A 27438-nucleotide genomic window follows, 5' to 3' on the forward strand; every position below is an offset into this window, starting at 1 on the left:
ATTATTTTCGGTATGTTTAGGGTTGGCATTCAAGGGAATTCTGGGTAATTTCTAATATGGCGTTCAGTTTTTGTATCAAATATAGTACTGCGAGTTTTCATTGAAAACACCTTCAACTAATTCAAGCCTTCCTTTCTTGCAAGCTCTTATCGAGATTCTTAGCCACTTGAACATACATGTCGCTACTATTAGCATATAAACAAGTTAGTCTAAGATGATCTGGTAATTGAAAATGTAAAACGCCACGAAAAGTTGCTCCTAAATACACCCTTTTCTTTTATAAGAATCTTTTTCATAGGAACGTCAGCCTAAATTTTCACCTAATTTTGAAACATGCCGAGGCTCAGACATCAGCAACATATTGCTTTTTTAGTCCTGATGCCTTGAATCGAATTTGTCACAAGTGAGTTGAAGTTATTCTCCCGTGTTTCCAGTCTTCTCGGATAAGGACACTAAACCGGAGGTCCCGTCTCTTCTACTACACTAAACCTGAACCGAAGGGACGTAAAAGAACCACTGGGGACGCAATAAACCCTCTGGCAGTGACCACCCCCAGTGACAGTGCTTAACCGAGGTTACACCCTCATTGCCGGATTAGCTCGCTAGTGGCAATTATTGTATTTAAAAAAAAGGTTAAAAAAAGATGCGTTCTAAAAATTTTAAAATTCGGAATCAAATTGTGCTCATAATAACAAAGTTATTTGTATTATTGCTATTGATCAATTGTATAATTCTCTTCCTAATAATTCATTGGGTACAATATTTTTATATACACTAAAATTTAAGAACATATTCAGCCTTAAAATGTCCCAAAAAATAAGAACGGCCCAGCCTCAACTGAAAATTAGACGTTCTTATAAAAAAAATTATTGGATTGCCTGCCGATCGCGATTACAAGTGTACAAAGTAAAAAGGGGAGAAACACGAGATCAATTACTGGGAAGGACTAAAATGTGTCATATTGTAGACTGTTTCGGTTTTTCGCACAGACTGTGCATGATAATATTTAAGTTTCAATTGAACTTATTTTCAGACTTGCCCTAATATACTTCAATTTTTCATCATTTCCAGCCCAATATGGAGTTATTTAAAACTTTTTATGACAAAAAAAGATAATGTTTTGAAACCTTGTATTGTTTTAGACAATTATAACAGGAGATGGCCGAGGGTATGTTCTACGATCTTTTAAAAGGCATTGATAATAAGGCGTATGGTGGAGCGGAAAGATAAAACCAATCCCCAGATCTTAGATGGCTGGACTGGCACTTGAGAACAAAAATTGCGGATTGCTTGTTATTAACTTTAAGTGGTCAAAAATTTTACCAAAGTTAATTTGTATATGTATAATATGAAGGAACTTTACAATACGGGGATGAAGAGATTTTGTATGCGGTTTAGAATTGAGTAACTTCTTGATCGACAACAATAACAACAAAAATCGCGTCTTCATCAACATGACGCTGAATCCTCCATACTTTGCATTCTGATAATTTGGCGTTATCATTAGCGATAGGTTATATCAGGACACAATTCAGTATCGCACTTGAGGTCATATCTTGTCATCAATAGAATGATGTGTTCTGCTCGGGCTAGCCGACATATTAGGGTTAAGTAGGGTCGTATTTTGCTGGAGACTTTACGGTCTATTTCTGCGAGTCGTTGTGAGTGAGCTTTAATCGCGCGCAAAAGACGATTAACAGCCTTTATTATTCAGTCGTTATGAGTGAGCACAAACTCTCACTGCCTAAGGAGGAGCCATTAGCCATGAGCCCGTGCGATTACGGCTCGGTGTACGCGAGAAAGTACTCCGAGTTCAAAGACGATCAAACATGGACGAGCATGTACGAGAAAAACCTGGGACGCAAGGTTAGCGAACAACCGCCGTGGCTACATCCAGAGGCGGACGATACCTCAGAACAAGATGTAAGAAAAGAGAGGGATTTTGTATCTGTTCAAAAGGAGAAGGCCGTAGAATCGGGTTCACTTGGACAGCACAGGATTCGTGCACCTGACTTTGTTCAAACAGCAGAGCAGAGAAGAGCGCGACGACGTCAAGGGAGCAGTAGCAGATCGAGTACGATGGCAAACAGGGCAAGTAATGGGAATATGGAAACAAAGTAAACTATGTTAAGATGATTACAAAGTCTACATGGGCTACAGTGGGCTATATGGGCTTCAGTGAACCTTGTGGTTTCTTATGATAACTATAAAGAAGCTGTGTTGGTGCAGGTTCATTTCACACGAGACAATGAGACGCCAGACACCTTAAGTGCCGAGCGCAAAAATACTTATATACTTCTTTTATTTATTTTTATGCTTCATGAATATTAGAAGACAGTTGTACGTTGTGAAGGTTTTGATTCTTCTGTTGTGTTTATTATATCACGTGATAATGAGCTGACAATGCTTGACAGGGAATGATTCTCCTGATATCCGGGTCATCGGGGTCTACCGTCATCATGTCATTGTACTATTGTTTACGGTTCCAGAGAATATCCATAACCCCCACCCCCCTTCCCCCCCCCCCCCCCCCACACACACACACACACACACACCCCTCCATGGAGGGGATCGGAGGTATGACCCCCCACTCCTCTGGAATTTCCACCCCTCTGGAAAAAAAATACAGTGTTAAGGAAAAAGGGCATTTAATCCCCCCCCCTCCCCTCTGGAAATTCCTGGGCGTTTTACCCCCCCCCCCCCGAATTTCCAATCCCCTGTATGGGGGGGGGGGTATGGAGGGTATGGATATTTTCTGGAACTACACATTCAACATAGGTTTTTTTTGCCTCGTCTGAGCAGAATGGGCCATTACAATACAAACAAGAAAAAAGACTCAAAAAAAGCAAAAAAAAATTATTTTCTTAAAACAGGACATGAATTTTCTTCCTTTTTTTTAGGTAAATAAAAGAAGATCTTGTCTTTCTTTATTCTGTGACCTTGTCCTTTTCCATTTATTTATCGCCTTATGTGGAGCTAGGCTTGGAATGTCGTCGCGTTATCGCAGAATCCTTTTTCGCCCAATCGGTTATCATCTCGGTATCCTGCTAAAAATTATTGCATTATTTATGTTAGTTATATCAGTATCTCTCTTACGATAAGGATTCCATCCGAGTTGCGGTTCAGTCACTAATAGTCGAATTCACCCTACTTGCATGATATTGATATACTCGCTAACTGTGGAATATTGATATTCTCCCTACCTGTGGAATATTGATATTCTCCCTACCTGTGGAATATTGATATTCTCCCTACCTGTGGATTATTTTTATTCTCTCTAACTGCTGAATACCAATATTCTCCCTACCTGTGGAACATTGATATTCTCCCTACCTGTGGTTTATAGGCGTTCTTCCCAACTGCTGAATATCAATATTCTCCCTACCTGTGGATTATTGCCATTCTCTTTGACTGATGAATATCAATATTCTCCCTAACTGTGGAATATTGATATTCTCCCTACCTGTGGAATGTCAATATTCTCCCTACCTGTGGATTATTGACATTCTCTATGGCTGCTGAATATCAATATTCTCCCTACCTGTGGAATATTGATATTCTCCCTACCTGTGGATTATTGACATTCTCCCTACCTGTGGATTATTGACATTCTCTATGACTGCTGAATATCAATATTCTGCCTACCTGTGGAATATTGATATTCTCCCTACCTGTGGATTATTGGCATTCTCTCTAACTGCCGAATATCAATATTCTCCCTACCTGTGGAATATTGAGTGAGTTTGTGTCTATTTGCTCCATGCGATCCCATAACTCCTTGCTGTACAGTTTACTGATTGGAGGATGATCTGGTTTCGCCATCACACTGTCAGGGTCCTTAGTAAAACAAACAATAACATTTCTTGTCGAAATTTGATTATACATTTGATTATACATTTTAAAGAAGATTTTGGGAAGCGTGTGTTTGTGATGTGTACAATAAAGTCGAAATGAATTTTTGTTGACTATTTTTAAGAGTAAATTTTATAGTGCGACGCGCGCTACCATGGCCACCAATACAAAGTGTTATAGTGCGACGCGCGCTACCGTGGCCACCAGTACAAAATGTTTTAGTGCGACGTGCGCTACCATGGCCACCAATACAAAGTGTTTTAGTGCGACGTTCGCTACCGTGGCCACCAATACAAAGTGTTATAGTGCGACGCGCGCTACCATAGCCACCAGTACAAAGTGTTATAGTGTGACGCGCGCTACCGTGGCCACCAGTACAAAGTGTTATAGTGTGACGTGCGCTACCGTGGCCACCAATACAAAGTGTTAATAAGAGAGCTAGTTAACCAGCATGCTAAAATCACAGTTTTGATTGGCTTACTTCATAAAACTGTCAAGGTGGTCACGCATAGACGCTTGTTTTAAAAGATTTAGTACTTCCTCATCAATTATAAATCTATCAATCCAAACATTCATTATTTTCTGCCTCGTTTTTTATCAAAACCTCGCTCCTTATAGAGCTTTTCTATTTCTGTGTTGCTACTCACTTTTACTGGTAAGACTTTCGCAGTGGAACGACTGACCTTATATGCGACTTTTTCTGCAAACAAAATCAAAACGGTATAGCACATGAGATGGAGCCAGACAGAAACCCTGTTATAACCTTGTAACAAGGATATATCGAAGCAGCCCATACGGTCCATACGAAACAATCCTTACTACTACCTTTCATTTTACTGACACGTCTTTTCCCTTTTGGAGTCAAAATATTTCGAGTGTCGACTTGCTGAAAAGAAAATCAATAACCTATCAATCTGTATATCAATATTTTAGCTACCACCATTGATTTTTTTTTTTTTTGCGTACCGTAAATGACCTAATAAACGCCCCCTATCTAAAGAACGCCTCTGGGCTAAACTTACAAGTTTGTGATGAACGCCCCTCTCTAATAAAAGCCCCCCTCTATTTAACGCCCCCCTCCCCTTCCCCGCTCCCTTCCCTGCCAGCTAAAAAACAAACAACATAGGAATTCCGGAAATATAAATGGTAATTTAATTGCCTTCCTGCTTAATCAACACTGACGAGTAGCGTCTTGTTCAATGTCATGTTCAAAATAAGGGTACTGCTCTCTAACGTTCCTGATCTCTATGCTTAGGATGTCTGCAATTTTCTTTCATTTTGTCCTCGCAGTGTAGCATCCAGGAATAACAAGACCTACTTCTCGATTCCGTTTACCGCATACTTGCACCGTTAAATCATTGCATTCGTCGCACGGTAAACGCTTGCTACACAGGCTATAATTTAAAGTGATCCTGGCTGTGACTAGAACCCCACTGCACTTGGATTTGTTATATTTTCATAGTTTGTGCCCTTTTCTGATAAACGCCTCCTATCTAATGAACGCACCCCCTCGGACCATCGGAATTTAATAAACGCCCCGCCCCGGTCATTTACGGTAAGTGCACTTCTATGTTTAAGATCTCCATTTGGAGATGTGTTAATCATTACACTCTCGCATGCTGATTTGCTCTAGTTTGGAAGTGGTTTACCCAGTTAGCAATCTTGATCAAACAATATAGCATTTTTACATAACAGTACCAAAATTCAGTATTCTCACCGACATTGAGACGGTACTGTGGAGATCGGTAGTGGAGTGCTTTTGACGAAACCTCCTGATGGCAGCGCGGACCTTGGTACGAGTAAATATTATCAAGGTTGTTTTAGATTTCTATTCTCTTCATATCGATTTATTTGGCTAATCAAAGCCTTGCTTTATCAGAGCTGGCCAATTAAAGCCTTGCTTTATCAGAGCTGGCCAATTAAAGCCTTGCTTTATTAGAGTGGTTGTACTTACCTCGCTATTTCCAATGCATTGGAATATGAAAATGCAAAATCCCTACAAAAAAGAATTTAGCCAAATATAAATTATTAACTATTTATATCATTCTAGCTTTATTATGATTGCCGTTTTTAGGTTTAAACAAAAGTTATTTTTGTATAAAGCTTAGTAAATGTTATACTATATGGCCATTACCACAAGGAGTCACGAGACACTACGGCCATAACCACTAGGAGTCATGTGAAACTATGCATATGAAGAAACCGTTGTCGTTTTAGGGGTCTGGTACCGAGAAATTTTAGTTTTTTTCAGAGGCTTTCTCCATTTACTAAAAATCACGGTCACTGTTTTTCTCTTTTGAATACAATTCATAAAGTTTGCGAAGCACCTGCGGTACGGCAGCCTTAAAAATGACAAGAATCGTGCAGGTTTTCCAAATAAGGATCATCTGGGGAAAACGACAATTTATGGCTAAATTTTCTTGATATGGCCATTACTACAAGGAGTCACGTGAAATTACGGCCATAACAACACGGAGTCACGTGACATTGCGGCCATAACCACAAGGAGTCACGTGACACTATGACCATGTCCACAAGGAGTCACGTGACACTGGCCATGTTCACAAGGAGTCACGTGAGACTGGCCAGACCCACATGGAGTCACGTGACACTGGCCATGTTCACGAGGAGTCACGTGAGAGTATGAGCATATTTTCAAGGATTCATCGTGGACATATTTACAAGGCATCACCAAGCCCATACCTGCAAAGAGTTTGAGATCGCGAACACGTATTGAAACACAACAGTTTCCTTGGTAACTGCAAGCAGCCCGAAGACCCAAGTTATCCCCAGTAACGGCAGTAGGACTAGAGCCCCCTTAACACCAGCCCTATAAACAAATGGTTTTCAGGGTGAGATATTTGGGACAAGAGCTAGACTCGTGCTCGATTATATATCAAATGTTACTAAATATTAAACATATATATAAGTAGATACAATGTTGCGTAAATATATAAATAAATATGAAAAGGTACAATTCAATAAAATGAAAATATCTTATAGGCTGTAAAATTAAGGTGTACCTAAAACTAATATTATAGTTAAAAAAAGCTATATCCTTTAGATATATACACATCACAACAATTCACTTACAAGATTTGACGATACTCTGGTTCTGATTGAGAGGCTGATGACGTCATAACTATCTTGACCACCATCGATAGAATCACGCAGTTCACCTGGAAAAGGCATAGCATCCGGGTCGTCCCAAAATAAACACGACAACGATCACAGCCACGCCCCTACTGGTCATTTCCTTAAAATTGTATAAAATAAACACGACCACAGCCGCGCCCCTTCTGGTCATAAACACGACAACGACCACAGCCACGCTCCTACTGGTCATTTCCTTATAATTGTATAAAATAAACACGACAACGATCACAGCCACGCCCCTACTGGTCATTTCCTTATAATTGTATAAAATAAACACGACCACAATCACAGCCACGCCCCTACTGGTCATTTCCTTATAATTTTATATATAAACACGACAACGATCACAACCACGCTCCTACTGGTCATTTCCTTATAATTGTATAAAACAAACACGACAACGACCACAGCCACGCTCCTACTGGTCATTTCCTTATAATTGTATAAAACAAACACGACAACGATCACAGCCACGCTCCTACTGGTCATAAACACGACAACGACCACAGCCACGCCCCTTCTGGTCATAATAAACAAGACAAGGCACATAAGGCACACAAGGCACATAAACAAGACAACGATCACAGCCACGCTCCTACTGGTCATAAACACGACAACGACCACAGCCACGCTCCTACTGGTCATTTCCTTATAATTGTATAAAACAAACACGACAACGACCACAGCCACGCCCCTACTGGTCATTTCCTTATAATTGTATAAAATAAACACGACAACGACCACAGCCACGCTCCTACTGGTCATTTCCTTATAATTGTATAATATATTTTGGGACAGGTGCCCCCTCCCCCTGCTACGGCCCTCTAATTAAGTATCTTTGTCAGGCTAGCAAACTGCAAAGTGAGAGAAACCATCCTTTTCTATCGGCCTATTAAGGCAAGCGAATGTAATACTGTCGAACAAATTTCGTAAACAAAATATTCAACTTTGTTTTAGGATGGTTACTTTGAAATTTTTTTCACAAATTTAGTCTTTAAATGTTGAGAGAAAACACTGAAAATGTAAGATTTTCTTGGCCTCATTAACCGTAGGCCGTACAGAAGGGGCATCACGATTCAACAAGTTTCCATACCAGGATGATGGCGACCACAGGGCCGAGGAAGGCCCAGATGAAGCCTTTATCCATCGAGAGCCAACAGCTATCAAGAGAACCCACATATACAGCGTTAACAACAGCCAGAACAAAACTCAAGGGTCAACCCAGATATACAATGTGGACAACAGCGTGGACAGAACTCATAAATATATTTAGTATAAATCCACTCACATACAATCACGAATCTCGCAATTTGATTGGCTCCCGTACTCACTATCTATTAAGCCATAGATAGTGAGTAGCGAAAAAGCCGGCGATTTCGCGCCAAAAGTGGTTATTTATTCTTGAGAATTTTTCGATTGTAGTATGTGAGTGGAATAATACTAAAACAATTAGACTACTCGTTCTCGTTTTTATGAGTCGTTGACTATCTATTGACACATAGAAAACTCGAACTCGTAGTCTAATTGTTAAATATGTTTTTCACACGCTGCCCTCGACCCGCTTAGTCCCGCCCTTCTAATTTACATACGCTGCCCTTGTCCCATATCCAGACGAGTCAACAGATGCAGCCACGCCCACCATGATCGCCGGGAATCCTGGAAAAAGAGAAAACAGTATAAGCTTATTAACACACTGCGAACATAACAAATGGATCACATAACACACTGCGAACATAACACACTGCACACATAACACACTGCGCACATAACACATTGCACGCATAACACACTGCGCACATAACACACTGCGCACATAACACACTGCGCACATAACACACTGCGCACATAACACACTGCACACATAACAAATTGCTCACATAACACAATGCGCACATAACACACTGCGCACATAACACACTGCACACATAACAAATTGCTCACATAACACACTGCGCACATAACACACTGCGCACATAACGCACTGCACACATAACACACTGCGCACATAACACACTGCACACATAACACATTGCCCACATAACACACTGCGCACATAACACACTGCGCACATAACACACTGCGCACATAACACACCGCGCATATAACACATTGCGCACATAACACACTGCACACATAACACATTGCGCACATAACACACCGCGCATATAACACATTGCGCACATAACACACTGCACACATAACACATTGCTCACATAACACACTGCGCACATAACACACCGCGCATATAACACATTGCGCACATAACACACCGCGCATATAACCCATTTCGCACATAACACTACCAGACTGATGCTTGTTATTTAGTAAGGGATAAGTGGTATTTCGTAGGATCTCACCCCAGCCGAATATGTAATAATACTTGAGTTTGACGCCCTCAGCACCAAAGACAGTCACGATCTTCATGTAGAGATGAAATCCCTCAATACACATCCAGGTGAACGAGGCCGAGAAGAGGTAGTGCAGCATCAGAGCCACTATGCGGCATAGAACCTGTGAGAGCGGGTAGAGCACGTGGTCACCACGTGCATAACGCATGGCAATACGCGATTTAAGGGTGCTTTTTATCGGTTTTTGGATTTCATCCTGCACTAGCGAATCCAAACTGAACGTGAAAAGGTGTGGAAAATAAAAGAAATGTACCAAAATATGTATGGAGTCAAGTTATATGCAATCGCCTCCATTCAGTCCCAAATTTGTTTTCAATTGGTTTAAAAGCGTAAGCCAGTCACCCACCCCACCCCCCTACGGTCAATGATTCGCCCATGTCGTGACTAAAATAACTTTGGTTGGATACCATCACAAATTTGGTAATAAACATTTTCTTTTGTCAGCCATCTTGGATTTTATCTATCGTTGGTTATGAACTTGTGGAGAACACGGGAAGAATCTCTAGTGAGATCTTTCTTATAGAGTTATTGAATACGCTTCATTTCTTCGTAACAAATGCCTCTTCTACACGTTTTGCTCCATAAAAAACAAAACTTGCCGATCAAATATGACCACTCATAATAAAGGAGTGTGAAACTATATTGCTAAGACGTTCCATTGAAGGTATTTTTCCTGTTAGGAATACATGCCTCAAATCTGGTCGCGTTGATCCCGAGTAAAAACAGACTTTGCGAGAGCAGGATGCTGAGGGCCAGGTTCATGTGGATGCGATGTCTATCGGTCGAGAGCGACCTACAAGCATAACATGGGTATACATAAGTCGTGATCTTCAACATAAGCCTATATTCTATTGGAAGTACGCCCAAATTGTGCTCCTTGTAAACACTGACAAAATAAACATACATGGGCACAGGTGTGCACCTCAGGGAATGCGCGCGCACCTTCTCTTTGGCCTGATCTGTGGTGGATCACGCCATTTTGTCATCCTAGCAGTGTGAACGTGTTAAAAAGAATCCATTTCCATCGGCCCAATTGGGAAAGCCAATGCAATATTTTCGATTGAATTTGGTAAATAAGTATTAAAACTCTGTTTTTAGATGGTAATTTCGAGATTTATCACACTATGTGCCTTCGAATATTGAATAAAAAAATAAAATGGTGTGGCTTCAGTGGCTTTTTAATTTTTTGCCTCTCTCTGTTGTTCCTTGGCACCAGTATAACCTGTGAAAGCCGCTAGATACACGCAAGAATTCCATCGAAATGATTTCATGTTTTATCGGGGTTATGCGTACTCACTCTATAGCCGAGAAGACAAGCAGAGTGATAAACAGAGTAGCGATGGACATCCCACAGCCTATGAATGTTATGACATCGAGGGCGAGGACATGTCTAGGGGAAATCTGCCAAGAAACAGGAAAGTGCTGGCAAGCCATAGAAAAGCGCAATGCGGGCGGCGCGCGATCGCGTTATAATGTGCAATGGGTATTTTCTTAAAGATTGTCGATTTGCTTGAATCTACGTCAACAAAGCCAATTAGCTTTGTATTGAGCTTAGGGTTTTTGACGAGCCTAGGGCAAAAGTAAAGGGAAAACCGAATCCAAGCGTTGTTCTTGTAACGGTTACCAGGGGGATCTAGGGGTGGGCCGAGCGGGCTCGCCCCCCCCCCCCCTATTCTCAGATATTTGGCCTTGAAATAATGAAATAACAAAAAATATAAGGGAAAATGCACGGTAGAACATTGACTCCGTCCCCCTTTCTTGAAACCCTTGCTTTGCCCCCCCCCCCCTTTCTGGATCCGCACCTGGTTACAGTAGCCGTCCTGATGTAGGACTGCAAGTAAAGCCCAAAGCGTTAAAATTTTTCGGCTTCTGTTTTGTCTGTCTTCCCCTATACTTCCTTACATATTTTCCAGACACTGTATCCAATGGGATCCAGAGATGTAGCTGTTAAGCCCTGTGCAAACTGCGCCAGCATTGCTTTAAACACCGTGTTGGGAGGTGCTGGCTGGTGCTGGCGAGTGTTGGCGAAAGTTTGATTGAGTTCAAACTTTTGGCCTGTACTACGCCAGCATCTCCTTTGTCTCGTAGTCATTCGAGCACATCACAGCTTTGCTGACGCAGTTTGCAAACGAACCCAGCAATACTGGGCTCATTTGGATTGTTTCCATAGCGTTAGTCGCGAAACCGATATATGACGGAAATGTCAGAACACAACCCCAGGTGCTATTTTGTCACTCGTAGTCGTAAACATGGCAACCGCTACAACATCAGAGGGCAAAAAAGACCCAGATTTAACCGGAATCCAGTTTCCCAAGTAAAATGGTGGGGTCTTGGGTTGCCTTTGGTCCTGTCATGCATCAAACGCCAGTCACGCGTGAACTTATTACCCAACGTGCTGGAGATGTGTTGGGGCAGTTTACAAACCGGCCTAACTCCGGCCCAGCTCTCCGCCAGCATTGCACAGCGTTTTGATTCTTCTACGCTTAGGGCATAAAAACCTATTTTTCTTTTATTATATCAGTTGAGTGACCTAAAGAAGCATACAGATTCATGAGGGGCTCTTCGTGTTAGCTTCCGTCCCTCCATGCTCGAGGACTCAAGGCTGGACTCGGCGCTTTTTTTTGGCCGCAAAAAGACCAGACTTTTTGAGAGCGCGCGACCAAAGAACGCTGAGCCTGGAGCATGGTTGTCTTTTCTCTGGTCCAAGGAAGACGCGGGATTTAGAGGATTTATCGATATGGCACTGTAATACAATTGTGGACTTACCTTGTAACCTTTGAATTGCGTAAGCACAGCGAAACTTGTTAAATGATGAGTCTTGCACTGCGCATGCGTCGTATTTGTTGCATTACTAACGAGTGTCACGCCATCTGTGGCCCATGAGCTGGGACATACAAAAATTGAAGTAAAATACGGCATTGAATTTACTTTATCATATTCACTGGTAGAGCTTGTGATGATGGCGAAGTAGAATTCCCTGAAAAATAGCAGTGCTCCTGTGGCACAGTCGGTTAGCGCGTCGTACTTATAGGCAGTACGGGCGTGTCCCGTGTGCGCCATGAAATGCGAAGGTCGAGAGTTCAATCCTCTCCAGGAGCACAATTTTTATTTTCTTAAATAGTATCTCAGTGTATAATCATGAAAGATATTCTTTTAAATCCTTGATGTAAGTGCTCCTGTGGCACAGTCGGTTAGCGCGTCGTACTTATAGGCAGTACGGGCGTGTCCCGTGGGCGCCATGAAATGCGAAGGTCGAGAGTTCGATCCTCTCCAGGAGCACTTACCCTTGTAACGCGTTGTTTAATATGTGAACTAAAGATATGCTCGTTATTTGGCACAAAGCTCTTGAAATACAAAAACGCGAGGATGTGCCCATTATAAGTATAATGCATTGCGACTCACTTGTAAGTTTTGTTCCAGTACACACAAATACGATCTCCTGTCTCCTTCATACTTTCCTAAAAATAACACGACCACAAGACAATGCTTTTAAGACAATTGTTCTTTAGCGCAGGCATTTAGGAACAGTGATTGGCTAATAAACCATATAAGTTTGAGGGAGCCAATGAAAGACGCCGATATTACCATGACAACCCACCCCTTCATATCATATCAAACATATTCCCCACGGATAGTGTCCTTCGTTCGCAGTGCCTTATATGGTCACATATGCCCATAGGAGTACTACATAGAAGTACATTTAGAAGTACATAGCCCATTTAGAAGTACATAGCCCATTTAGAAGTACATAGCCCATTTAGAAGTACATAGCCCATTTAGAAGTACATAGCCCATTTAGAAGTACATAGCCCATTTAGAAGTACATAGCCCATTTAGAAGTACATAGCCCATTTAGAAGTACATAGCCCATTTAGAAGAAGTACATAGCCCATTTAGAAGTACATAGCCCATTTAGAAGTACATAGCCCATTTAGAAGTAAATAGCCCATTTAGAAGTACATAGCCCATTTAGAAGTACATAGCCCATTTAGAAGTACTGAGGTTTATCATTGATAGTATATTTTTATACATTTACCTTAGTATAAAAGTGGAACATCACAGGTGCTTTCAACTCGACCACTCTTCGCTGATTGGCTAATAATGAGCACGTGATGAATTCATTGATGACCTTTAAACTTTCCGAGAAAAACTGAAGTTATCGAGGTGTGGTCTTAAGGCTTTTTGTAGTGGTCGTTTATCAGTGTGGTGTGACATTTCCTGTTTTATTTTTAACCATTAATCAAATTGGCTGACAATTAGTTAAAACTGAACTCTAAATAGTCTAAGAGAGCCTGGGTGTACGGAAAACCTGTGACGTTCTAAAACGATAGGGTCTGGGCCTTTTTTAAATGGCGGCAAGGCAAGCAAAAACACAGTGAACAAGAAAAAAGCTAAAAGACGATGGAAGTAGACTCCCAAATATGGTATGTATGCCCTAAGAAGGAATTGACCGAGCGAGCTTGAAAAACAACGGTTTTCAAAACAAGATCGAAAAAAACGAATATTTTTTTAATCCTATGCGGCTATTGGGGTTACTATTACAAAAAGGAAAGCATTGGAATCGGCCGTTTGGTTTCAATATTGCCGCACATGTTCGCAGGGCGATTTCCATATAATCGGAACTGCCATCAATTGTGTTCATATGGAAAACAGCCTTTACAACTACTTGTCAAAACATCAAATGCGTCTAGCCTCAGGCTTCTCCTTTGTCAGCTTTTTTCCTAGGCCCATGATGCAACGCGATCATATTTATTTTCAAAATGGCGGATTATCAAACACAACGTCAAGGTCAAGCCGTGCAGCGAAAAGGAGCCTGGGGACGAGACTAAAACGCGTAGTAATTGTAGATAAATCTACGATTAACTACACGTTTCTGACTCAGTAAACAGGACCCTTAAAACACGCTAACACTAGCTGTTAAGTTGCCAAACCTTGTGTTCGTTGTATCTTGTGATTTGATTTTCTCCCTGACGTCCTTGTAGATTTGAATGATGACAGACAGGTTTCCTTTATCACAATCACAAATAATATACATTATTAAACTTAATTTTCGGAACATCAAAGTTCCGCGATTTTGAGAAGGCGATATTTCACTTCATTTTTGCGAGTTGGCTGTTTTCGTAAAAAATGGTCACCTTTTTTGTGATTTTGCGATAAATTAAACAAAAATGAAAATGGAATTGAAGATTTAATACTGTAGCTAAAAGTGATGTTCTGCTTATTAAATATGCTTTGTGTGGTTAATTTAATTTCCGTGCCGTAAGAATTTTCGCGCCACTTTCGCGTTTTCAAAAATTTTGGAAATTAGGGTGACGCGAAAATGAAGTGGAATAAGGCTACATGATGTCGACGCCGCCATGAGTGTTGGTGGTGATAATGATGAAGGTGATGATAATTATATTAATTATGAGATCTGATTATAATCATAATGATGAGAAGCTGATCACGGTTGCTACGGTTGCTGGAGCTGGCGATAGTAATAATGATACTTGGATCATGTTCATTGGAGTAGAGCTTATGATTCTGATAAGATATGAACGACAGTGCTTCGGTGGCACAGTCGGTTAGCGCGTCGTACTTATAGGCAGTACGGGCGTGTCCCTTGGACGCCCTGTTGAAGGTCGAAGGTCGAGAGTTCGATCCTATCCCTATTTTTTTTGTTTCTCAAAATGTATTCCATTAAAAAAAAGAAAAAAACAGATATATGATGCACATGCAAAGCACAGAAATCTCAAAATACACTATTCAACATGAGATATTCTGACAGTAATTGTTCAGCAGCCTTGTTGAATCACGTGGTATGTTCTATGTTAATACCTTCAAATAATCCAATGACGTCATTTGGTATCACAGCCTCGCTGCCATAGTTACCACCCGTAGATGGCAGGACGATGCCTTCAAAGTTTCGTGATGAAAACGTTTTTGTCTGTGACACTGGGAAAAACATGAAACATTTGCATGAACACATATCGATGAGTGGCTGTTTTTGAGTACACGCGTATGCTGTTGTATAAAAATCCGTTAAGGTCTAGGTCGTTTTTTTCTTTTTTTCAAAACGGAGGGCTGTACGATTGACTGTAGAAAACACTCATTTCTGAAAGTGAACATGAACACTATCGAAGTGCACGTTTCTAGGGCGATAAAGAGAAAAAAATGATGATTGACTCCAAAAGATGGTATAAATGTCATAATAATGAATTTACCAAGAGAGTTAGAAAATCAACTGTTTCCAAAATTAGTTCGATTGTTGTGATTTGATCACATTGTGAAATCCTGCAGCTATACTTACTAAAAAGTGAGCCCGCAAACAAAATCTCGTGCTCAGGCAGGACACGAGCGGTTGTCATGGCAACGGTCTCCATAGTATCCACCAATTTTGGCAGCTATGAAATGAATTTAATTGAATTATAACTACTACGAATCAAAACGTTGCGCGTGTTTAGAAGATTGTAAGGTAGTCCCGGATAGCCTCTCGAGCGTCTGATGACCAAATATGGTGTTCAGTATCTTTGAGCTGTTTGGCAGTCACGTGTCGAAACCTATTTTATGATAAGAATGAAGTGCGCATGACCATTTAAATTAATATATATAATATATATATATATATCTTGGTTTGTAGGAAAAAAACACGCGAACTACCGTTTCATCTCTACAAGCCTGTTCAGACTGTTCATCTCTACAGTTCATCTCTACTGGCTTGTAGAAATGAAACGGTAGTTCGCGTGTTTTTTCCCGCTCTACACCTATGTATTGAGCACTGTTATATGAACGCCTGCACTCACGCATTATATATATATATATATATATAAAATTTATGCGCCACCTCTCTCACGGCAAACCAGGCTTCTTGGTTCTTGTCACAGTAAAGAGAATTCGTCAGTTGGAACAAGGTCGTTGTCATCTCCTGAGGAACAAACAACCATGGCATATAACACTATTTAATACAACCTCGACCGCAGGGTCTTCTGGGTAATTTTTAATATGGCGTCTCAGCTTGACGCCTTGAAAATTACCCAGAAGACCCTGGGGACGAGCATTTATTCAAGGGTCTCTTTCAGTGTAAGAAAGTATTCGGCTGATTTAGGAATCTTTTGCGGTATTTTCAATTGAGTTTGGTCAATGGTAAATAAAGCGTTAACGGTTTTTTAGGTGCTGCTTTCTTCTAATAATTTTTTTGCGATAATAAAGGTATGCTTGACAACGCATCTTTAACAAACAAACAAGGTGAAAAATACAACCAAAACAGCATTTATGTAAGTAAACACACTTAAAAATATCTATAGACTACTATAATATCCATATCAGCGTTTTCGATGTTCCACTTAAAGCCGCATTGTCACCAGTTTATCTCCGGTCGATTACGTAACAATCTCCGTTGATTTTTAACGGAAAAAGCGAAAAATATATCAAAATATTCAAAGTAGTATTGGAAGTTTCTTTGAGGATGTGATTGATAATTTAGAGCGGATAAGCTGTTTAAAATATCTTGGATTCTAATAGATTCTTTTGTCTCTTGTCGGTTGAGGTTTTCGTCGGCCCTCCAAAAGTAAACTGGTGACAATGCGGCTTTAAATTGTTTAAAAACGTATTTAAATCTCTTACCTTGAGATAACCTGAAGTTCCTCTAGCGACGGTCACGTGAATATCCCTTAAACTTGCCATGATGTCGAGGCAAATCATAATCTGGGGTCCCGTCATGCTTGTCCAGTTAACAAGACTTTGAAATTTTCGGGTCAGACTTCTTATATCAGCAACAAGCAGTACTTCGTCTATCAAATTTAAATTCTCCTAAAAAAATAGATGTCCAGTCATTCCTCTGTTGATGTGTGTGATATGGTGTTTTTTCTCTATAGAATAAGCCAATACGTCATACCTTTATATCAAGAGCTTTTCGTCTCAAACCCTCGAGAGTAGAAGTGACTCCAGGGATAGGCTTTGGAATGGCTGGTAGGAGGGGTTAGAATAAGGAGAAGAAACAACTCGTTTAAATATCATGATAAAAGAATCAGGAGAAGGAGAGTAAAGGATAAGAAGGGAATAAAGAAGGGCATTGGACGATGATCTTAAGACGGGAACCAAAAGGCATTCAGATGGGGATCAAAATGGAATCAGATGGGGATCAAAAGATATCAGATGGGAATAAAAAGATATCAGATGGGGATCAAAAGGGAATCAGATGGGGATCAAAAGATATCAGATGGGGATCAAAAGGGAATCAGATGGGGATCATAAGATATCAGATGGGGATCAAAAGAAAATCAGATGGGAATCAAAAGATATCAGATGGGGATCAAAAGGGAATCAGACGGGGATCAAAAGATATCAAATGGGGATCAAAAGGGAATCAGATGGGGATCATAAGATATGAGATGGGGATCAAAATTGAATCAGATGGGGATCATAAGATATCAGATGGGGATCAAAAGATATCAGATGGGGATCAAAAGGGAATCAGATGGGGATCAAGAGGGAATCAGATGGGGATCATAAGATATCAGATGGGGATCAAAAGGAAACCAGATGGGGATCAAAAGATATCAGATGGGGATTAAAAGGGAATCAGATAGGGATCAGAAAAAGGCATCAGATTAGGATAAAAGGGGATCCGATGGGGATCAAAAGGTATCATATGGGGATCACTAGGGGATCAGATAAGGACACAAGAGCAACAGATGGGTGTCAAAAGAGAATACACAAAAGAAAAATGCTGGATGAAAAGGATGCAAGAGGGTTGAGACCCAAACAACTAAAAAAATTATACTAAAACTACTCACCAGAAGCAAGATCGGGATTCATCGTAGAAGATGCCTTTGATGTTGGTGTGGGCGCTTTTAAAAACTCGCTGTTAAAAAGAAATAAAGCTTGATGCAATTTGGTGTAACGATTTCAAGTCGCAGTGAAACAAACACTGAATAGAAGCCCAAGCGCTGCAGACTTACCACGACGTGGTGAAACAAAGACTGAATAGAAGCTCAAGCGCTGCAGACTTACCACGACGTGGTGAAACAAGGACTGTATAAAAGCCCAAGCCCTGCAGACTTACCACGACGTGGTGAAACAAGGAATGAATAAAAGCCCAAGCCCTACAGACTTACCACGACGTGGTGAAACAAAGACTGAATAGAAGCTCAAGCGCTGCAGACTTACCACGACGTGGTGAAACAAAGACTGAATAAAAGCCCAAGCCCTGCAGACTTACCACGACGTGGTGAAACAAGGACTGAATAAAAGCCCAAGCCCTGCAGACTTACCACGACGTGGTGAAACAAGGACTGAATAAAAGCCCAAGCCCTGCAGACTTACCACGACGTGGTGAAACAAGGACTGAATAAAAGCCCAAGCCCTGCAGACTTACCACGACGTGGTGAAACAAGGACTGAATAAAAGCCCAAGCCCTGCAGACTTACCACGACGTGCCCAGACCCCACGAGACGTTTCCAAGAGGAAGACTCGCATTCGACCAGGACATGTTAAAAGCCCCTCCCGGATCTAAAAAGAAGAACGTTTTAAATCGTCCAAAAGGACACTGATCTCGTGGCACTTGGTTTTGTCGCTACTTTTAAAGTAATGTATGCAAGCATATTTCATGGTTTCTGGAACTACTTTAGTATTAATCTTATGCAAAAATGCATCTTACGTCTCTGGGTGGGCTTGAACAACCAACCTTTCGGTTAACAGCCGAACGCGCTAAACGATTGCGCCACAGAGACTTTAAAAAATACTGGCATCTAGTCCTTTCTAGATTGGCTTTTAAAGCATTATTAAATTTCGCAAATCAGTACATTTTGTCGCTTGGCGCTATCACTCATGTATTTTATTGCCGCGATTAACTGAATGTGAATTAAAAATAAGGCATTCTCCGTAAAGAAACCCTTTGCGTTTAAAACATTTCCTTTTTTCATCTGCAGTTGCTTGACTAGATTTCCGTATCAAATGATTATCACCTGCTACTAGGAAAAATCCATGTTCCACTTTGTATTTCGAGTCATCACAGTTGAAGTTCCCTCCTGCTCTCAGAGAGATCGTGTGTGTCGCCACGAAGCCGACTCTTGAGATGAGTTGTATGACCCCCCCTGACCCGCCTGTCAAACCCCCTGAGGGGTTAGGTTGCGCCAAAATGCCAGCAGATGCCCCATCAGCCTCCAGGCGACCTTTGTCAGTGATGCAAATCTGGGTATTAAAGAGTGTCAGTCAGTCGCCATTTCGTCACCCTAGCAGAAATAGTTAACTCTCGCGTTACGGACAAGGACCGTATTTTAGCCACAGGCCCCTCCCTAGGGGGTGGGGGTGGGGGTGCAGGGGGTGCGGAAAACAGCGGAAAGCCCATCTTTGCTTCGCAAAAATCGTGCTACTTGTAGACAAAACTACAAAGCATAAACGAATAAGCTTAAAAAAAGGCATTTATGACACTCTGGTATGTCATAAATCTGTAAGTGATGAAATTTGGACTAATGCAGATCCTACAATTCTTGAAAGACTCCATCGTTTACAGAGAAGAGGCGCTCGCATCATCTTAAAGAAGAGAGTAAGAGAAGATCAATCAAAAAAATTATTTAGAAGTATTAGCTGGGTTAGTATAACCGCCAGATGGAACTTTCACGAATGTTTGACTGCTTTTAAATGCTTAAATGGCTTTTGTCCTTCTTACTTAGCTAACATTTTTTGTCTAAATTCAGAAATACATAACTATAATACTCGTTTTAGTAATAACATTCATATGCATAAAGTTTCGTTTAAGTCAGGCCTTCGCTCTTTTTCCTTTTCTGCAGCTAAACTGTTTAACAGCCATGACGATAGTGTCAAGAAATCTAATTCAGTTAGAGCTTTTACTAATATTTATTGGTCTTTTCAGAATTCAGAAATATAAATAAACATAATACTATTTCTAGAGTAATTCTTATATTTATATAGTTACATATTTTAAATTTATCTTTATTTGTTTTGTGTGTGTTTACACAGCTCCATTGTAAATAAGTTTATTATTAAGTGAAAACTTTTTGTAGCCAAATCCGATAATAAACGCTCCGTGGAGATACTGGAATGGCATAAATATCCCTTTTTTATCTTTCGGGGTATGGTCAGATGTTTCAAATCAGAAAACTAAATCCCCCCCCCCATCCCTCTCCCCTAAATTTGGCCTACTTTTTTGGAGTATGCCCCCCTCCCCCCCAATAACAATCCTTGGTACGGGCCTGAGCGTCACCTTATCCCCCAGCAGACGTATTGTTCCACCAGAGCTGCCCGTGTGGATCTCGTTTGGTCCATACATCTTCTGCGCACTTGCTGTTATCTTAGATGCTTGTCACGTAGATAAAACGACATTGAGTTATTTGTTCCATATTCCCTCTTTTATTCTCGGCTTGTTTCCCTTTTCCCGTTCTTCTCTCCATTTCCATTTTTCCATCCCCTCTTCTAGGTACCTCACGTTTCGAATGACATCTCCTGGCTTCTCTACCCCCTCCTCTTCACTCCTTTCTCCCCCTTTTGTCCTTGTCCAATGTACCTTCAGGGCCGTAGCAGGCCTCGAAATATTGGGGCAATACAGGGACACAGCCACGCCCCTATTGTTCATTTCCTTATAATTTCTCAAAATATTGGGGGGCACGTGCCCCAAGTGCCCACCCCTTGCTAAGGCCCTGACCTTCTCCTCCTTCATATTTTTTGTCACATAGGTCCTTCCCTGATCCCTTTTGCCCTCTTCTTGTTTCTGCCTCCCTTGTTTCCTCTTCCTTCCTCCATCTCCTCCCCCCCCTACCCACAACGCTCTACGCCAGCTCAAAGATTCTTTTTCGATTCCTCCTTGTTCCTACTGCCCCCTAATCTCTCTCCCGATTTAGACCGCTCCTCTTGGACCTTTTTCAATTCCTCCTCTTTCCCCCTTTCTCCTCACGCTTTCTGACACCTACCTTTGTTTCTTTCCTGTGTTCTCAAGGACCGTTAATAATTCACTTTTCCCTATTCTCCTTTCCCAGAGTTACCTATGGTAATCGATCCTTTTTCTGCTCGGAACTCAACGGCTCCTCCTCCACTTCCGGGGCGGGTCACTGTTTCTTGGTCGACTGGCGTTTTGTAGGTTCCTATCAGTTAAACACGAGGGCGTAAAGGCAAAACATCGGATTAGTAGAAATATGCTATGTAAACCGCACAAAAAAAAACACATGACCCCATCAACACGACACCATCACACCATGCAACACCACACCTAACCACACCATGCATCACCACGCCACACCATGCAACACCATACCACACCATGCAACACAACACCACACCATGCAACACCACACCACACCATGCATCACCACACCACACCATGCAACAACACGTCACACCATGCAACACCACACTACACCATGCAACACCACACCACGCCATGCAACAACACGTCACACCATGCAACACCACACTACACCATGCAACACCACACCATGCAACACCACACCACGCCATGCAACAACACGTCACACCATGCAACACCATACTACACCATGCAACACCACACCACACCATGCAACACCACGCCACACCATGAAGCACCACACCACACCACACCATGCAAAACCACACGACAACATTCAACACCACGCCATGCAACACCACACCACAACATGCAACACAACACCACGCCAAGCAACACCACACCACACCACAACATGCAACACAACACCATGCAACACCACGCCACACCATGCAACAACACGCCACACCATGCAGCACCACACCACACCACACCATGCAACACCACACTACAACATTCAACACCACGCCATGCAACACCACACCACAACATGCAACACAACACCACACCATGCAACACCACACTACAACATTCAACACCATGCCATGCAACACCACACCACAACATGCAACACCACACCACACCATGCAACACCACGCCACACCATGCAACACCACACTACAACATTCAACACCACGCCATGCAACACCACACCACGCCATGCAACACCACACCACACCATGCAACACCACACTACAACATTCAACACCACACCACAACATGCAACACCACGCCACACCATGCAACACAACACCACACCACACCATGCAACACAAAACCACACCATGCAACACCACACCACACCATGCAACACCACACCACAACATGCAACACCACACCACACCATGCAACACCACGCCACACCATGCAACACAACACCACACCACACCATGCAACAACACACCACACCATGCAACACAAAACCACACCATGCAACACCACACCACACCATGCAACAACACTTCACACCATGCAACACAACACCACACCATGAGACACCACACCATGCAACACCACGCCACGCCATGCAATACCACGCCACACCATGCATCAACACACCACAACATGCAACACAACACCACGCCATGCAACGCCACACCATGCAACACCACACCACACCATGCAACACCACGCCACACCATGCAACACCACACTACAACATGCAACACAACACCACGCCATGCAATCCCACAACACAACATGCAACACCACGCCATGCAACACCACACCACAACATGCAACACAACACCACACGACAACATGCAACACAACATCACACCATGCAACAACACTTCACACCATGCAACACCACAATACACCATGCAACAACACTTCACACCATACAACACCACAATACACCATGCAACACCACACTACAACATTCAACACCACACTACAACATGAAACACCACACCACACCATGCAACACCACACCACAACATGCAACACAATACCACAACATGCAACACCACACCACACCACAACATGCAACACAATACCACACCATGCAACACCACACCACACCACAACATGCAACACAATACCACACCATGCAACACCACGCCACACCGTGCAACACCATGCAACACCACACCACAACATGCAACACCACGCCACACCATGCAACACCACGCCACAACATGCAACACCACGCCACAACATGCAACACCACACCACAACATGCAACACCACACCACAACATGCAACACAACATTACACCATGCAACATCACGCCACACCGTGCAACACCATGCAACACCACACCACAACATGCAACACCACGCCACACCATGCAACACCACACCATCCAACAACAGACCACAACAAAAAAAACATCTCATCACACCAAAACATCACACATAAACCATAGGAGGAGCATAACTGTCACTCACCAGTACTTCCACCAATCAGCTGCTTGATATCATGTCTTCCATAGAACCAGCCCATTGTTACGCCACCAGAGGACTTCGCATTAGCACCCTTCCCGCCATGCCCCGCGCCTATCTCGTCGCAGTCTGGCAGACATGGCTCGCCATAATAACCGACATTGACACCTGGACCACGCCCTTTAAAGTAATTTTTATTTGAGTTAATGTCAACAGCAATCATAACAGTAGTAGCCATGATAATAAAAATAATAATAATAACAAATTATATATTAATTTCATTATATTGATTTCGTTATCATTATCCTTATTATTATTAGTAGTATTGATAATAATAATGATATAATGATAGAAATTACAATGACGATGATTGTGGGGGTGATGATGATGTTGATAAAAGTGGTGTTGGTGATTTCAAAAATGATGGTGATGATAATAGTGGTAATTGAGCGATGATATGATGATAGTTGTGGTGATGATGACGATGATGATGATGATGATGATAGTGGTCGCTATTATTATGATGAAGATACAATGAAGATGACGATGGTGATGATGGTGGTGATGATGATGATGATGATGACGACGACGACGGCGGCGGCGATGATGATGATGATGATGATGATGACGATGGTGATGATGACGATGATGATTATGCTGGTGATGATCGCTTTTGACGAGTTTATGCATAGTTGCGTACCTGGGGTATTGGCCAAGTAAATCAACTCAGGGTACTCTGGAGTATAACCACCAAGGCACGTTCCTTGTCCGGTAGCGTCCACAGCACAGGTCATATTTACACTGGTGCTCACCCGTACGCTACCGATAATGGACCTCACAGACAGCCCATTTCGACCGCTGACCGTGACCACAGAACCTTCACCCAGAATGATGTCCCCTCTAAAAGCAAGCACCGCTGTAGAATGGGACCAAACCCGGGGGCCTGGTCCGGTAAAGTTGCTATGCTCTAGAGTCATGTGATAGGTCTCGTGATGCCCATTTTTTATCACCGTGGCCGAGGGGAGACTGGTGTTGATATCAATTCTGTCCCCGTTGCCAAGCGTTAACCCTGTGAGATGATATACACTTAAATCAACAGTACACAGCGGATTAGAGTGATTTTCATTGACCCGTGAATTACACTTAAGCGTATTACACTTTATTGTGATGTGATTCTATTGTTCTCTTTTGTGTTTTACTGACTATTACTCTTTGAGTATCACACTTTGTTTTATGAAAACCATAATGAAAAGCTTTTCTGATGATAACGTGGCATTCTAAAAGATAATATGTACAGCTGTAATGTTGAGTTTAACCTGAAGAAGGCAAGCATTGGACGGTCGAAATTTCGTTAATATAAAAGCAACTCTGCGTTGTTTACGCATAACTGAAGATGCATCGACGCAGACCACAATAAAAATTGCTAAGTGCTTTTCTTATTACCGCAGTATTTTATGCACGCCCAAGTCTAACGGACGTCCTCAAGACGGGTATATATTTCGCGCGACATGACGGAAAAACATGACGCCTCAAATAAGCCCACTTCCTATCTAATAAGGCAGAAAGTTTCTCTAAGTACTAAGTGGGTACTAAGTACTGAGTGCATTTGACAAAATATCAAATGCGACTTATTTTTAATTGATGCGACTTTTTGTAAAGTGTCATTGAAATTTGAGCTTTTCGTCCTTGAGCCCATACGTAGCGCAAGGATGATTAAGGAAAAAACATCTTAAAAAGCCAAAATCTAGGTATTTGCATTTCGGCCTGGCGTTTTGGGGGTTTTGAAAATCATTCCGGCATACAATGAACCGATGGCAATAGTAAGAAATCGTGGCTTCTTTATCTCGAATTGCGCATTTTTCAGGTTTTTCCTCCTGTCATTTCGTGCGTTATTTTCGCGTCTGTGTAATGGAAAATGCTGTATGTGTGTAATTCTTTCGTGTAATTGAGAAACAACTTTCGCTACGACATTCCAGCGCAAGACATTATCAACGGGTTTCCTATGTTTAAAGATACACCGTGGGGCAGCATGGGGTCTGAGACGAGCTCCAAAGGAACCGGGCCAAAAGGTTTCCTGGGACGTCACAACTCTTTCCAACCACAGGAAACCCAACAACAGGATATCCAATCATAACACGGATGGAACGCCTGGGACTATACTGTCGCTACGCTATTTCTTATCTGATCAATCTTTTATATTTCCTTAAAGAAGGCCAATCACGCTGCCATTTTATGCTCCCGCTCAATGGCGAGTCACACAAAGCATCCATTACCATCGTCTAATTCAAGCGAGTAACCAAGATAAAATATCGTCTATAACATATCAGGCTTTTTTTTTGTAGATTGTTATTTTAAATTTTCTTAGCGAATAAACCATTGTAGTTTCAATGAAACAATAACAAAGCAGTGGTTGATCGACATTCTTTAATTTGAGCCCTTGATATTGGCTTACGCAGCCACTTAACCGCCTGTACACAAGACAGCTCTGTCGGAACTGAGCGTCTGAAATACTTGCGAACTGACAGTAAAGTCAAATCTAGCCTAATTAGCACTCTGCTGTTATTATTGGATTGGATTGGTATATTTACTCTTATTTTTAACCCACGACACTTAATGCTTATACAAGACAAAATGGAAAATGAGATATGCAAAAATGCACTAAAAGAATGGGAGATGGGTAACAAGAGAGCGAAATTTTAAAAAAGTATACGATACCTCGGAATTCACAAGAGCATACAACGAGCCCCCCTTACTGAAACAGGCTAAACTGGCATATTTCGTCGTTTGACTATTTTCTGATGCCGAAAATATCAATTTTAAAAGTCGCTGGAAAAAAATATCTGTTCCTTTTTCCCAGGAGTGACCGTTTTTTTTTACCAGCCAGCATTGGTTAGGATTTTTTTCCAACCACAGTGGTTAGGCATTTTAGCACATGAATAATTGGCCGTATAACCGATCTGGCGGTTTTTTCCCCAAGCAACCGCTCCAGCGCCCCAAAAATATTCCCAGCACAACTGGTTTGACTCCACAAATTTGCCAGGAGAACGATCCCCCCCCAGCAACCGAGTAGGCTAACATCTTCCCAGCCAGCAAAAAGAGGCTGCGGAACATATATTTTGCGGAACAGATCCGTTTTGTGCCCTTGAATTTAAATCAGTGATTTTTTTTTCAAAAGATAAACATTAATCCAACAATCCAAAACACGTTCGTTTTTACACCTTACACACCATAAAACAAACGGTGCAAAGATACTCTGATAATACGCTTACAAATTCCAGGCAGTGATAATTGGGGTTCTTGATTTCGAATAGAGAATATGGATAGTTTACCTTGATTTTTATAACCCAGGACAGCGGAAAACTACAAAAGAAAATTTGGTGTTAGTCTCGAATATTTGAACATGTCACAGAAATAATGAAGTTCCCTTACCTTAACAACAAAAAGAAGAACCTCGAAGAGACATTTCACCGCCATAACAATCTACAAACCGACTACTGCCAAACTGGCTCATCACTCCGGGATTTCCCTATGTTTTGTGCACCTGCATTTTAGCCTGTTTACTTAGTAGCAGTATTCTTTGTTTAAATGAGACAAAAGTAAATAGTAATTCGACTAGAGAATAGGAAGCACGTGAATAATCAAAGAGGTTTAAAAAAATTTCCGCTATTTGTCATGACAAATAGTTAGGTATCGGAAGTAGGCTCCTGCTAACATACTTTGGAGGAATAGATATTCAATAATTTCATAACAAATACCTTCCCATAACTGGCTTTACAGAGGTAGTTGGTTTAGAATTGTGTTATATTTAGTAAGGACAAATTATAACGTCACTAAACTA

General features: G+C 41.7%; 1 protein-coding gene and 2 non-coding genes across 4 annotated transcripts; 2 read left to right on the forward strand and 1 right to left on the reverse strand.

The window, feature by feature from the left end:
- Window positions 1–2842: 2842 nt before the first annotated feature.
- Window positions 2843–27389, reverse strand: LOC5503492. 2 transcript variants are annotated; one of them, XM_048720894.1, is made up of 31 exons: window positions 27030–27389; window positions 26930–26960; window positions 24301–24669; window positions 23607–23780; window positions 21395–21493; window positions 20620–20714; window positions 19361–19586; window positions 18824–18905; window positions 18191–18258; window positions 17290–17360; window positions 17019–17204; window positions 16240–16320; window positions 15706–15799; window positions 15234–15350; window positions 14348–14423; window positions 13453–13552; window positions 12819–12874; window positions 12183–12300; window positions 10714–10817; window positions 10107–10209; window positions 9366–9519; window positions 8598–8664; window positions 8102–8168; window positions 6946–7031; window positions 6556–6682; window positions 5807–5848; window positions 5570–5641; window positions 4678–4738; window positions 4500–4552; window positions 3724–3837; window positions 2843–3044 (listed from the first exon to the last, which is right to left on the reverse strand). In XM_048720894.1, the coding sequence occupies exons 1-31, from the start codon at window positions 27072–27074 to the stop codon at window positions 2967–2969; spliced, it is 3216 nt and encodes a 1071-aa protein (XP_048576851.1). In that variant the 5' UTR covers window positions 27075–27389; the 3' UTR covers window positions 2843–2966. The 2 variants fall into 2 exon arrangements, with proteins under 2 accessions (XP_048576851.1, XP_048576850.1); XM_048720893.1 differs by having other exon boundaries at window positions 2843–3047; window positions 27030–27387.
- Window positions 12409–12515, forward strand: Trnai-uau. The gene is made up of 2 exons: window positions 12409–12446; window positions 12480–12515. It is a non-coding gene; the product is annotated as a tRNA-Ile (tRNA).
- Trnai-uau lies at window positions 12589–12695 on the forward strand. The gene is made up of 2 exons: window positions 12589–12626; window positions 12660–12695. It is a non-coding gene; the product is annotated as a tRNA-Ile (tRNA).
- Window positions 27390–27438: the final 49 nt, after the last annotated feature.

This window comes from Nematostella vectensis, chromosome 13 (genome assembly GCF_932526225.1).
Source record: "Nematostella vectensis chromosome 13, jaNemVect1.1, whole genome shotgun sequence".
NCBI lineage: Eukaryota > Metazoa > Cnidaria > Anthozoa > Actiniaria > Edwardsiidae > Nematostella > Nematostella vectensis.